At 55.6% G+C, this 13,363-nt stretch overlaps 1 protein-coding gene across 5 annotated transcripts in view; it reads left to right on the forward strand.

The window, feature by feature from the left end:
• The window catches only part of DPP9 (dipeptidyl peptidase 9), a 52,841-nt gene that overhangs the window by 4,882 nt on the left and 34,596 nt on the right, over nucleotides 1-13,363 (forward strand). For all 5 annotated transcript variants that reach the window (XR_005578628.2, XM_074384767.1, XM_039467147.2 and 2 more), the window contains one exon: nucleotides 5,949-6,205. Coding sequence is in view for 4 of the 5 variants with exons in the window: in XM_074384767.1 (XP_074240868.1) it covers nucleotides 5,949-6,205 (257 nt within the window). In the remaining variant the exon portion in view is untranslated. The remainder of the gene's footprint in view (nucleotides 1-5,948; nucleotides 6,206-13,363) is intronic.

Below are 13,363 nucleotides of genomic sequence, written 5' to 3' on the forward strand. Positions count from 1 at the left end.
CTTCGATCTCGGCTCACTGCAACCTCCGCCTCCCGGGTTCAAGTGATTCTTGTGCCTCAGTCTCCCAAGTAGCTGGGATTGCAGGCACGCGCCACCATACCCAGCTAATTTTTGTATTTTTAGTAAAGACGGGTTTCTCCCTGTTGGCCGGGCTGGTCTCGATCTTCTGACCTCGTGATCCGCCCGCCTCAGCCTCTCAAAGTGCTGGGATTAGAGGCGTGAGCCACCGTGCCTGGCCAGTTTCTAATACCCTTAGACGCGTTTGCTTTGACAGAGCACACGCAGTTGGGAAGGGAGTGGAAGAACGATCTGGGGAGACGGATGGTGTGATGGGCTCTGACTTCCCTGGCCGCAGGCTCTAAAACCGGGCGGTCCTGGTATCTGGCGGGCACATGCCTTAGGGATCCGTTACTGAAGGTGATCCGTGTCCCTTCCCTGTACACCTGTGTCCCTTCTGGGCGCAAGCTGCAGAGTGACTCTGTAAAGGTTGCTCGTCAAAGCTAAAGGCCTGGGCGGTGCCGGGGGCGGTTTGGGTGGCACAGAGGATGGCATGTGCTGTTTCCCCGGCAGCCTTGACTTGTGGGAGCACTTGCCTGGCCTGGGCCAGCTGCCTGAGGTCCACCTTGGAGGCATTTCCCCATCCAGGGCATGGGTAGGACCCTGCTTCCCCGCCACCATCTGCCCCTTGCCCCACGTCAGCCTGCGGCTCCCGCCTTTCTTTCTGTCTTGCCACCTTGTAGTCTGCCTGAACTCAGAGCTGAGTTAGAGTCTGCTTCCTTCTAGGCATTTGAATACTTCCCCCAACTCCGATTACTCCCCCAACCCCTGCCTGCCGCCGAAGCATCAGCTCAGACACAGAGATCACAGAGCTTTGGAGCTGGGCGCGTGGTTCCGCCTGTCTCATCCCAGCTATTTGCTAGGCTGAGATGGGAGGCTCGCTGGAGCCCAGGAATTTGCGACCAGCCTGGGCAACATAGCCAGACCCATCTCTCTTTTTTTTTCTTTTTTTTTTGAGACGGCGTTTCATTGTTGCTTAGGCTGGAATGCAATGGCATGATCTCGGCTCACCACACCCTCCGCCTCCTGGGTACAAGCGATTCTCCTGCCTCAGCCTCCTGAGTAGCTGGGATTACAGGCATGCGACACCATGCTTGGCTGATTTTTTCTATTTTTAGTAGAGACAGGGTTGCTCCATGTTGGTCAGGCTGGTCTCGAACTCCTGACCTCCAGTGACCCACCAGCCTCGGCCTCCCAAAGGGCTGGGATTATAGGCGTGAGCCACCGCACCCGACAAGACCCCATCTCTTTTTTTTTTTTTTTTTTTTTTTTTTTGAGACGGTGTTTCGCTGTTGTTACCCAGGCTGGAGTGCAATGGCACAATCTCGGCCCACCGCAACCTCCGCCTCCTGGATTCAAGCAATTCTCCTGCCTCAGCCTCCCGAGTAGCTGGGACTACAGGCGTGCACCACTCATGCCCGGCTAATTTTTATATTTTTAGTAGAAGCGGGGTTTCACCTTGCCGACCAAGATGGTCTCGATCCCTTGACCTCGTGATCCACTCGCCTCTGCCTCCCAGAGTGCTGGGATTATAGGCATGAGCCACCGCGCCCGGCCTGACCCCATCTCTTTTAAAAAAAAAAAAAAAAGAAAAAAGAAAAATTTTTAAAGGAGATCACTGATCTGCCACCTGGCCGTGACAGAGACCATGCCAGGAGGTCTGGAGCTGTTTGCTGGTGGCCTCACAGGCTGCACAGGTACCTAGCTGATTGGCTGAAGGAAGGCGTAGGTAGACTTGAGTTAGTGGCCTGGAATCCGCCTTCATCTCTGCAGCTGTGTAAACTCTTGACTCCCCTGAGCCGCAACACAGGGTGGTGCTAGGTGGAGAAGGCTCTGCACCGGCCCGCCTTCCTCCCTCCCTTTCGCCAGCCTCTCTGCAATCCGGGCTTTGCCTCCAGGTAGAAGAGAGGTGAACGCAGAGGGCCAGGCTCTGGCACCAAGCTTCGGCCTGTCCGGAGCTTCAAGCTAAAGACTCTGGCCACCGCCGGAAGATTCCTGGAAGTTCCTCCCAATGTTTCATTTCATTTCTCATCTCTGGGATCGAACTTTTGCTTCTTGGGCTATCTGTGGTGATCAGAGGCAAGATGATTTTTATTATTGTTCTTTGCTATGGAAGTAAGCCACGTGGGTCTGTAAGTGCTTCCGGCCAGGCTCTCAGCTCATGGGTGGCTCCAAAGGTCACATTTTTTCTTTGCTGCCATGAGCCAGGCTTGAACTGGGGCAGCACAGCATAGAGGGGTGCCTAGGCCACTAAGAGGAGCTCCCCGGGCTCGATTTTCTGGGCCTGTTGCGAGCAGTGGTTGGGGCTGTGCGGGTTCTTCTATTTTTTTTTTTCTTGACACACAACTTTGCTGAGATGTGTGGGTTCTTGAGCGTTCAGGCGGTCCTGGTCCCAGCCCCTGCCTAACACTGCTGGTGGCTCCCTGCTGCCTTGAAGGGGAACCGCAGCTCTGCGGTGGGCAAGGATGTCCTGTGTGTGACCTGAGAGCCCTGTAAGTGCTGATGTCCTTTGGTTCCTGTCTTCATGTCGGTGTCAGGAGGAGGAGAACTAACGAACCGTGCTCCTTCTGGCTGGAGGGCAGGACACGCTGGCCCTGCCTGGATGGAGTAGATGAATCAGGAAGCATTTTCCCCTGGCCTTTGGGGCCAGCGTTGGAGGAGCGCCTCTGGAAATCAGCCCACAGCGGTGCTACTCAGAAGCTGCCTTCCCACGGGCCCCCTGCCCCACGGGCCTTTTCTATGTCCCATGCTGAGGGGCGGCCTCTGCTCTCCTTGGCTTCTGGAACCTTCCCATAGGACACGGCTGTGTCTCAGAGCACGGCACAGGAAGCTCTCTGGGCCACACTGTGGCTTTTCCGGCTGCAGTTGCTGAGCTTGTCACACAGCAGCTCAGGGGGAGGCCAGGGGCCAGGCGGCCTCCACCAAACCCCTGTTGCTCATCCACTTGGCTCTGATTGGGAGGGAGTTCCAGTGCCCTCCCAGCCTCAGTTTCCCCACCTTGGGCTTGTGTCACAAGCCCAGGGGAGGTGATGGTTGCAGGGCCTGATCTTTCGAAGGCCCTTGGTGACATCCTTGTGGCTCTTTCCCCTTCCGTCTCAGAGCAGGCTGGGGTCCTTTCTCTGGCAGTGGTCACCCTGTGGAGTCTCCCCTTGGCAAGAGGCGGAGTCTTCCGGGAACTGGCATGCCGCAGAGTCGAGGCGGCCTGCTCGTCTGTGCCGTTGACTTCTCTAACACCCGGTCCCTGCTGTCCTCTCCCGCGGGTCTTCCCACTTCTCCAAGCGAGCAGCGACTTCCCCAAGCCAAGCTGTTGGTCCCGGAGGACAGGCCTTCCGTTAAAGTCATTAGTCACCCGGAGCCTGCAGAGGGAAGCGAGACCAGCCCCATTGCCACCTTTTCTAAGCCACTGGCTCTCACGGAACTGGGTCATCGCAGCCATGTTTAGATTTCTGTAAAACAAATATTTGCCTGGCCGGTCCAGGCAGGTCGAGGGGTGTGCTAAGTGGCAGGAGTGGAAGCTGGGGTGGTGGGCGCCGTGACACAGCAGTGGCCGCTCTCAGTGGCTCTTCTGCGCACCTGGCACATCCTGAGTGGGAGGAGCAGGTGGGATGCTGTTTGGGGAAGGGTGTGCACACTCGCCGTCTCACCCGCGTCTCCCACATCCGCAAGGCTCTGGCGCTTCCAGTGACGGACAAATGTCTCCCCGGCTGGATATTGAGCCAGCAGCACAGGTGACCGGGATGGCTTTTCATTCTTTAATGCCTTGGCCTCTCCTGAGACCCAGCGTGTCTCCCAGCAGGCCCAGCGAAAGAGAGTCATTCCACAGTGTTCTGTAGAGTGCCTGCTGTGTGCCAGGCAGCGCCTGAGGTTCTGGGAGCACAGCTATGAATGGGACAGATGAGGGGGAGGCAGGGGCCCCACGAATAACCGCTGTGAGGAAGCTGGGGGGAGGGGACAGCCAGGTGGTGTGTGATGTGAAGGATGACCAGAGAGTCCGGCTTCAGCGTGGATGGTTGTGAAAGGTTTCTGAGGTTCTGCCAAATATTTTAAGCTGAGATCTGATTAGAAGTTGGTCAAGCAGGCCTGGTGTGGTGGCTCACACCTGTAATCCCAGCACTTCGGGAGGCTGAGGCATGTGGATTACTTGAGGTCGGGAGTGAGAGCAGCCTGGCCAACATAGTGAAACCCCGTCTCTACTAAAAATGCAAAAAAGCTGGGCGTGGTGGTGGGTGCCTGTAATCCCAACTACTTAGAAGGCTGAGGCAGGAGAATCTGTTGAACCTGGGAGGCAGAGGCTGCAGTGATCTGCAATCACACCACTGCACTCCAGCCTGGGTGACAGAGTAAGACTGGCTCAAACACAACAACAGAAAAGCACACATATGTTAAAGAAGTTAAGCAAAGTGAGGAAACGTGTGCTCAAAGCAGGAGGGCCAGCATGTGCGGGGGTCGTGCGCTGGAAAGGAATTTGGCCTGTTTGAGGAGCTGGGTGAAGGTTGGTTTGGCTGGGGCACGGGGACAAGGAGGATGAGATTCAGGGGCTTGGCAGGGGTCGACAGCAGCCTTGAGGTGGTGGTGAGGACTGGTTTTGTCACAGGGACTGTGGGAAACAGGAAGGGATTTAAGTGATGCGGTCTTGGCAGTAGACGTGCAACGTCCTGGTGGGAGGTGGTGTCAGTCATTCAGCCAGAGGCTCCACGGTGGCTCACACCTGTAATCCCACCAACTTGGGAGGCTGAGGCAGGAGGATTGCTTATGGCCAGGAGTTCGAGACCAGCCTGGGCAACATAGTTGAGACCCTCATCTCCAAAAAAAAGAAAGTTTTTTTTTTTTTTTTTTTTTAGACGGAGTTTCGCGCTCTTGTTACCCCGGCTGGAGTGCAATGGTGTGATCTCGGCTCACCGCAACCTCCGCCTCCTGGGTTCAGGCAATTCTCCTGCCTCAGCCTCCTGAGTAGCTGGGATTACAGGCACACGCCACCATGCCCAGCTAATTTTTTGTATTTTTAGTAGAGACGGGGTTTCGCTATGTTGACCAGGATGGTTTCGATCTCTTGACCTCATGATCCACCCGCCTCGGCCTCCCAAAGTGCTGGGATTACAGGCTTGAGCCACCGCGCCTGGCCCTTTTTTTTTTTTTTTTTTTTTTTAAAGACAAGATTTCACTGTGTTGGTCAGGCTGGTCTTGAACTTCAGACCTCAGGTGATCCGCCCACCTTGGCCTCAAAAGTGCTTGGATTACAGGCGTGAGCCACTGCACCTGGCATAAAAAAGAAAGTTTTTAACCCTTTTCTTTTTTTTTTTTTAAGGTGAGATTTCACCATGTTGGCCAGGCTGGTCTCGAACTCCTGACCTCAAGTGATCCACCCACCTTGGCCTCCCCAAGTGCTGGGATTGCAGGCGTGAGCTACCACGCCCAGCAGAAAGATTTTAAAAAACATTCAGTCTGCAAGCCACTGATGGAGACCCATCCTAACTGGTGAAACCCCGTCTCTACTAAAAATACAAAAAGCTAGCGGGGTGTGGTGGTGCGCGCCTGTAGTCTCAGCTACTCAGGAGACTGAGGCAGGAGAATCGCTTGAATCCAGGGGGCGGAGGTTGCAGTGAGCCGAGATGTCACCACTGTGTTCCAGCCTGGGTGACAGAGAGAGACTCCTTCTCAAAAAAAAAAAAAAAAAAAAAAATCATCCGTTGGAGAGGTGATGGTGGCTTGGATCTCAGCAGCATTGGTGACATGGAGAGAAGGGGACCACCCCAAGAAGCGTTTAGGGGGCGGGGAGGGGGGCACCGGTATGGCTCGCCTGGAAGAACCGGAGTGTCTTGCAAGCGGCAGCAGGGAGCAGCTTGCAAGTAGGACCGTTCTCCTTTCTCATGGTGTTTGCTTCATCCCTACAGCTTCTCGCGGAATTCTGAGGGGCCCGAGAGGATGGCCACCACCGGAACCCCAGCGGCCGACCGGGGTGACGCAGCCGCCACGGATGACCCGGCCACCTGCTTCCACGTGCAGAAGCACTCGTGGGACGGACTCCGGAGCATTATCCACGGCAGCCGCAAGTACTCGGGCCTCATCGTCAACAAGGCACCCCACGACTTCCAGTTTGTGCAGAAGACCGATGAGTCTGGACCTCACTCCCACCGCCTCTACTACCTGGGTAAGCTGGGCTCTGCAGGCTGCCTAGGTGGCGGCAGTGTCTGGAGCCGTGGTTCCCTGGTCCTTTCTGTTCCCAGAGGTCCGCAGGAGTCGGAAGATCTGCTCAGGTGGCCAGGCCCTCCGTGTGCTGTCCTTCAAGGCTCAGCCACTGATGGCTCTGACTATAGGGAAGGGCTGCCGCGGGCTGGGAGGGGACGTCCCCGGAGCGTCAGCTGTGCAGGGAGCTGTGCACAGGGCGGCCCGCTGCTCCATGTGGCCAGGATGCCGTGGCTCAAGCTGGCCCTGTGGCTCTGAGCCCGGAGATTGTTTCCAGTGCTAGTCAGCCGGGTCCACCCCCTGAGTCACTTCCCAGCCACCTGGTCCGGGCTGGGTGGGGCGCGTGACAAACAGGACTGGGCTGAACCATTCCCAGAGGGAGTAGGGAGTAATTCCAGGATGAGCTCGGAGGTGCGTCATACAGGATCCTGAGGCTCCAGGAAAGCCGCCCAGATGGCGGAACGGGGTCTGCCACGGGTGACAGCACAGGGCAGCTTGCCAGGTGCTTGCAGCCCCTGCTGCGGGCCCTGGGTCGTCACTTCCTCCCCTGGGCACATGCCTGCATGCGGCTCCTTCTGCATCGTCCTCAGTGCCTCATGGGATTGGGCTCCCCTGCACTATGAGCGCCGTCAGAGCCTGGGTTAGACTGCACGTCCTCTAGTAGCCTCTGTGGCCACCGGGGGCCTGGCTCCCGAGATGTGGGCCACGGATATCTCGACACTGCCCGCTGCTTGCAGAGGCCTTAAGCGCTGGGAGGAGGCCGGGCGCGGTGGCTCAAGCCTGTAATCCCAGCACTTTGGGAAGCCGAGGTGGGTGGATCACAAGGTCAAGAGATCCAGACCATCCTGGTCAACAAGGTGAAACCCCGTCTCTACTAAAAATACAAAAAATTAGCTGGGCATGGTGGTGGGTGCCTGTAATCCCAGCTACTCCGGAGGCTGAGACAGGAGAATTGCCTGAACCCAGGAGGCGGAGGTTGCGGTGAGCCGAGATCGCGCCATTGCACTCCAGCCTGGGTAACAAGAGCGAAACTCCGTCTCAAAAAAAAAAAGAGCTGGGAGGAAGGACACCTTGGAGAGATCAGGCGGGCTCATGTCTGTGAAAGCAGCGTGACACAAAACTGGGGACCAAAGGCAGGGCCTCTCCCACTTGGCACCATGGGCATTGGACCCGGATCGTTCTCTGGGGTGGGGTTGTTGTGGGCACCGCAGGGTCCTGAGCAGTGTCCCCGACCTCCACCCACTTCATCCCAGGAGCAGCCACATCCCAATGGTGACAACCACAGACATCCCCCAGACATGGCCAAGTGTCCCCTGGGGGTGGGTGGCCCCGGGATGCTTGTCCAGGCTAGCACACTCATCCCTGGGACTCACAGCAGAGCCCTCAGCCCCTGAGCCCAGACCCGTGTGTGCTGCGGCCCTCAGCCAGCGCCGGAACCGGTAAATGGGCCTCATCCTCTGCCAGAGGCCGACCACGTGCTCACAGCAGTGACTGAGGTGGACACCAGGTGGTCACCCGCTTCCTGCTGTCAGCACAGGCCCTCTCCACAGATGGGCTGGTGTGGAAATCAGATGCTGGTTTGGCAAACAAAGAATTTAAAAGGAATAATCATCTGAAACTGGGATCGGCAGGTGACAGCTATCTTCAGAAATTAAGTTTTCCTGGTCCCCTTTAGTTTCCTGACGTTTTGGGCTATTCCCAAGCTACAGCAGGAGAGTCACCGTGACAGAGATCATGTGGCCTATGTGGCCAAAAATATTTACTGTCTTTCTTTTATTTCTTATTTTTTTTAGAGATGGGGTCTCACTCCATTGCCCAGGCTGGGAGTGCAGTGGTGCCATCACAGCTCGCTGCAGCCTGGAACTCCCTGGCTCAGGTGATCCTGCTGAACTCAGCCTCCCACGTAGCTGGGACTGTGGGCATGTGCCACCATGCCCAGACAATTTTTTGTATTTTTTGTAGAGATGAGGTTTTGCTGTGTTGCCCAGGCTGTGCTTGAACCCCTAGGCTCAAGTGATCCTCCTGCCTCAGCCTCCCAAAATGCTAGGGTTTCAGGTATGAGCCACTGTACCCGGCTTCTCTGGCCCTTTAAGAACACTGGCCAACTCTAGGAGAAATTGGACTGGAATGCCTTGAGTTTCAGTTACCTGAGACAGCTTGGCTGCTATGACCACATGTGTCCAGACCAAGGCTGCTGTGGGCTGCTGCCTCTCTTTTTCATCCTGCAGTTCCATGGCCTCCTGGGCCCCTTGCGCATGTCCACGGTCTCAGGCCACTTGCTCCCGTTGAGGTTGCTGTCCTGGTCAGGGTGCTTGGAGGAGTTTTCTGTGGCTGCCATTGTGATGAATGGTCTCTGAGGTAGTGCCCTACAGCAACAGAAAGTGATACTGTTACAGTTCTGGAGGGCGGAAGTCCAAGATCAAGGTATCATCAGGGCCACACTCCCTCCGGAGCCTCCAGAGAACCAGCCCTGGCTGCTTCCAGCTTCTGGTGGCGGCCGGCATCCCTTGGCTTGCAGCCACGACATTGGAACCTCTGCCTTGATGGTCACAAAGCCCCTTTCTTCTCCTCTTCCTCTTCTGTCTGAAATTTTCCTCTGCCTCCTTTATTTTGTTCATTTTGTCTTGTTTTGAGATGGAGTCTCTGTCACCCAGGCTGGGGTGCAGGTGCGATCTTGGCCCACTGCAACTTCCGCCTCCCAAGTTGAAGCGATTCTCTTGCCGCAGCCTCCCAAGTAGCTGGGAGGCTACTCCCCAGCTCCAGGCGCACGCCACCACACCCAGCTAATTTCTGTGTTTTTAGTAGAGATGGGGCTTCACCACGTTAGCCAGGTTGATCTCAAACTCCTGTCCTCAGGTGATCCGTCTGCCTCAGCCTCCCAAAGTGCTGAGATTACAGGCATGAGCCACTGGGCCTGGCCTGCCTCCCTGTGATAAGGACTCATGATGCCATCGGGCCCACTTGGGTAATCCAGGATCATCTTCCCAGCTTAGGAGCCTTCACTTAATCCCAGCTGCACAGGCCTGTCTCTCTATGTATGGTCGCCTCCACACCCAAGCTCCAGGATGTGGACACCTCTCTGTCAGGGCCATTATTCAAGTCTCCGCGAAGATGCTAAAAGGGACAGAAAGTCTCCAAGCTAGCTGAGCCACGAAGTACCCCTTGGAGTAAAGGAAGGGGGCGTGTTATGGAACCCAAGAGCAGAAATCCCTGAGGACCTTAGGAAGCAGTGCCTGGGAACCGCAGCCTTCCAGAAACCAGGCATCCGTTCGTCTGTCCCTCTCCGCAGATCCACCCCACCTCGCTGCTCACCTGCCCTCCGCGGCCCCTCCACGGCCCCCAGGATTCCGCGCCTTAGGTTCTAGCCACCAGCAGAAGCAGAGGAGCTTTCTCCAAATTTTCAGGACAAGGAATCAGATTGACTATGCATAGATGAGATTGTGGGGTCGTCTGCGGCTAGTGCGTGCGCCTGGAGTTGGGGGGGGCAGGTCTCACAGTATACAGGAGGTGCTGAGGGCCCGCCCTAGTGGGCATGAACTTGGCAGAGAGCCCAGAATGTACCTACAGCAGCTCGCAAAACAGGCCGCCCCTTTTGGGGTGACATTCACCCTTTAACCCAGTCTGTCACTTAACACTGTCGGAGCAGTCTTGAGCTCACATCACATCCAGATTCTTGGGGCAGGCCTCCCTACAGCCCCTGAGTAATAACAACACTTCTTAGCACTAGCCCAGCGTCCAGACTCCAAGGCCAGGCCTGCTGCCCAAAGCATAGGACCCGTCCCCTCTGCTCCCTCCGGGGACCTGTGTCCTCAGCAGGCACCAGGTTTGTTGTGAGGCATGTGGAGCTAATCACCGGGGCCCTCCGGGAGGGTTCTTTCGGATCCACGTGGTGAAGCCCCCAGTGTCCAGCTAGCGGGACCGGCGGGGAAACGTGCAGTTCCTGCTGCCGGTAAGGTAGGCTGGGGCCGGCTCAGGTTCCAGGCCTGAGACTGCCACATTGGATACACTCCTGTCCCATGCAGATCGGCCATTCCCGGCTGCAAACAGTGACTTCTGTGGCTGGAGGAGGCCGCAGGGTTCCAGGCAGCTCTGGAACTCCCTCAGAAGGGAAAGCAGGAATTCTTGTCTCCCGGCACTCCAGGCCAAGATCCAGGGGAGAGCCCCAGCCCTGTGTGGATCACAGTTCCCTGCCGGGCCAGCCACCGGGGCCACAGTGCATGGTGATGGGAAGCGGTGTTTGCACAGACCTGGGTCACCAGGGCGTGGGTGGATGGCAGGTTGGCAGCGGGTGTGTTTGCAGTGGCAGAGCTGGTGAGGGAAGTCTGAGGAGGGATGGGTCAGCAGAAATCCACAACTCTTGGCGGTCATCTCTAGCTCTTGCCTCAGAGGCCAGTTGTCACCATCATGGTGCCACCAGCAGGTCGCCGAGGAATGTGCTGGCAGGGGCCATTTGGTGATCACTGATTAATCAGCCTGGAGGGAGGTGGCCCCAGCGTCCTTGACAAGGCTGTGGCTTTGGCTTCCTGTTTGGAAGGCTCCAGCTCTCCTGAGGAGTCCCCATGGACCAGGCCCCCGCCAAGTGGGATGCAGCCACCCGGCCCCTCCCATCCCTCCCCCTGGCCCAGGGTGCTTTTAAAAATTGAGATGTCATTCACATTGCACAATTTCACTTTCGAAGGTACGCAGCTCAGTGCCTTTAGCTGTGCACTCAGAGTTGTGCAGCCATCAGCCCTGTCCACTTCCAGAACATTCCACCATCCCAAAAAGCATCCCCAGCCCCGGGCAACCACGAATCCACTTCCTGTCTCTGTGGATTGGCCTGTTCTGGGCATTTCACAGGAATGAAATCACACATCACTTGACTCTCATCCCCACAGGCGGCTGGACAGTCAGGGTCCCGGCAGCTTCAAGGGCTGGTAGAGACTGAGTCATGTTTCCAGCACTTGAGTTCTTTTGCTCACTCCCAACTCTTTGCACGAATTTTCTCCTTCCCATACACATCTCACTGAACTTTGCATTTTTTGTAAATCCACTTTAAAAGGAACCCTGTACATCTAATCTTTTTAAGTACTTCTTTCCATTACTACTGTACTTCACAAGCACATTCCATCACACATGGGAAACTTGTGTTCCTTGCCACAATTAGAAGTTGCTGTTCTTTCTTTAAAACAACAAACAAGAGATTTGGGTCTCTTCCTAAGCCGGCGCTCAGCAAGGAGGAGGCCACGTTCAGTTCGAGCGCTAAGATCGTGAAGCCCAATGGTGAGAAGCCGGACAAGTTCAAGGCTGGCACCTCCCAGGCTCTTCTGGAGCTGGAGATGAACTTGGACCTCAAGGCTCAGCTCAGAGAGCTGAATATTACGGCAGCCAAGGCAATTGAAGTTGGTGGTGGTCAAAGCGCCATCATCTTCGTTAACTGTTCCTCAACTGAAATCTTTACAGAAAATCCAAATCCGGCTAGTACGCAAATTGGAGAAAAAGTTCAGTGGGAGGCATGGTGTCTGTATTGCTCAGAGAATTCTGCCTCAGCCAACCCAAAAAGCCATACAAAAAATTAGCGAAAGCGTCCCAGGAGCCGCTGTGCACGAAGCAATCCTGAGGATTTGGTCTTTGCAAGCGAAACTGTGGGCAAGAGAATCTTCGTGGACCTGGATGACAGCGGCTCCTAGAGGTTCATTTGGATGAAGCGCAGCAGAACCGTGTGGAACACAAGGCTGAAACATTTTCTGGTGTCTATAAGAAGCTCACGGGCAAGGATGTTAATTTGAATGCCCAGAGTTTCCATTGTAAACAGAATATGACTAAATCATATATACGTTCACAGTAACGAACAAACTGGCCACGCGCCGTGGCTCACGCCTGTAATCCCACCACTTTGGGAGGCCGAGGCGGGCGGATCACGAGGTCAGGAGTCGGAGACCTGTCTGACTTAACAGTGAAACTCCGCCTCTACTAAAAATACAAAAAATTAGCCAGATGTGGTGGCCTGTGCCTGGAACCCCAACTACTCAGGAGCCTGAGGCAGGAGAATCACATGAACCCAGGAGGCAGAGGTTGCAGTGAGCCAAGATCCACACCACTGCACTCCAGCCTGGAGACAGAGCGAGACTCCGTCTCAAAAAAAAGAAGAAACTTTTAGGTTCAGGGGTCCATGTGTAGGTTTGTCACGGAGGCATACTTGTGTCACAGGGCTTTGTTGCACAGATTGTGTCATCACCCAGGGACTAAGCCTAGTACCCAACAGTTACTTGGTCTGCCGCTGTCCCTCCCCCGCCCGCCACCCTCCAGTAGGCCCCAGTGTCTGTTCTGCTCTGTGTGGCCCTGTGTTCTCATCATTTAACTCCTGCTTAAAAGTGAGAACATGTGGTATTTGGTTTTCTGTTCCTGCATTAGCTTTCTGAGGATAGTGGCCTCCAGCTCCATCCTGTGCTCCTGAAAAGGACGTGAATCTCATTCTTTTTTATGGCTGCATAGTACTCTGTGGTGAATATCTACCACATTTCTTCAGCCAGTCTACTGTTGATGGGCATGTAGGCCGATTCCAGGTCTTTGCTGTTGTGAATAGTGAGAAGCTTCTGTCTCATCCCACTGAACCCACAGCTGCAGTCACCCCAGAAGCAGCAGCAGGGGCGTTCCCACAAAGGAGTGCCCTCTACCATCCTCAGATGGGGCTGGTTGGGATTCCAAAGCAAGGACCCGTAAATGCCAGGGGGATGAGTCCGAAGCATTTCCTAGGTGGCCTTCTGTGCAGGGTGGGCGTCAGTGTCCTTGCGACAGGCGTCAGAGAAAGGTGCATTCTCTACCCCGGGGTGTCCTCAGCAAGGAGGTCAGGGTGTGGAATCCATGTGAGGGTTGAAGGGTTTTGGCTCGGGGCTGGGGCTGGCTTTCAGCGTTTATCAGTGCCTGGGAATGTCCTAGGCCCTGATTCAAGCCTGCAGGGAGAAACCTGCAGCTGGCTGGGCCACAGAGGTCAGGGCACTCTATGGTTTTCGTTCAGGACACACAAAGAAAGCAGGGGGAACTGGGGGACCCTGCAACTGCCTGTAACAATAAATAAAAACGGCACAGATAGTATTTATTAAGCACTAATCTCAGAGGTGCTGAGTTTGCGGCCTTCCTGTTC

Source organism: Saimiri boliviensis, chromosome 14 (genome assembly GCF_048565385.1).
Source record: "Saimiri boliviensis isolate mSaiBol1 chromosome 14, mSaiBol1.pri, whole genome shotgun sequence".
NCBI classification, from domain to species: Eukaryota; Metazoa; Chordata; class Mammalia; order Primates; family Cebidae; genus Saimiri; species Saimiri boliviensis.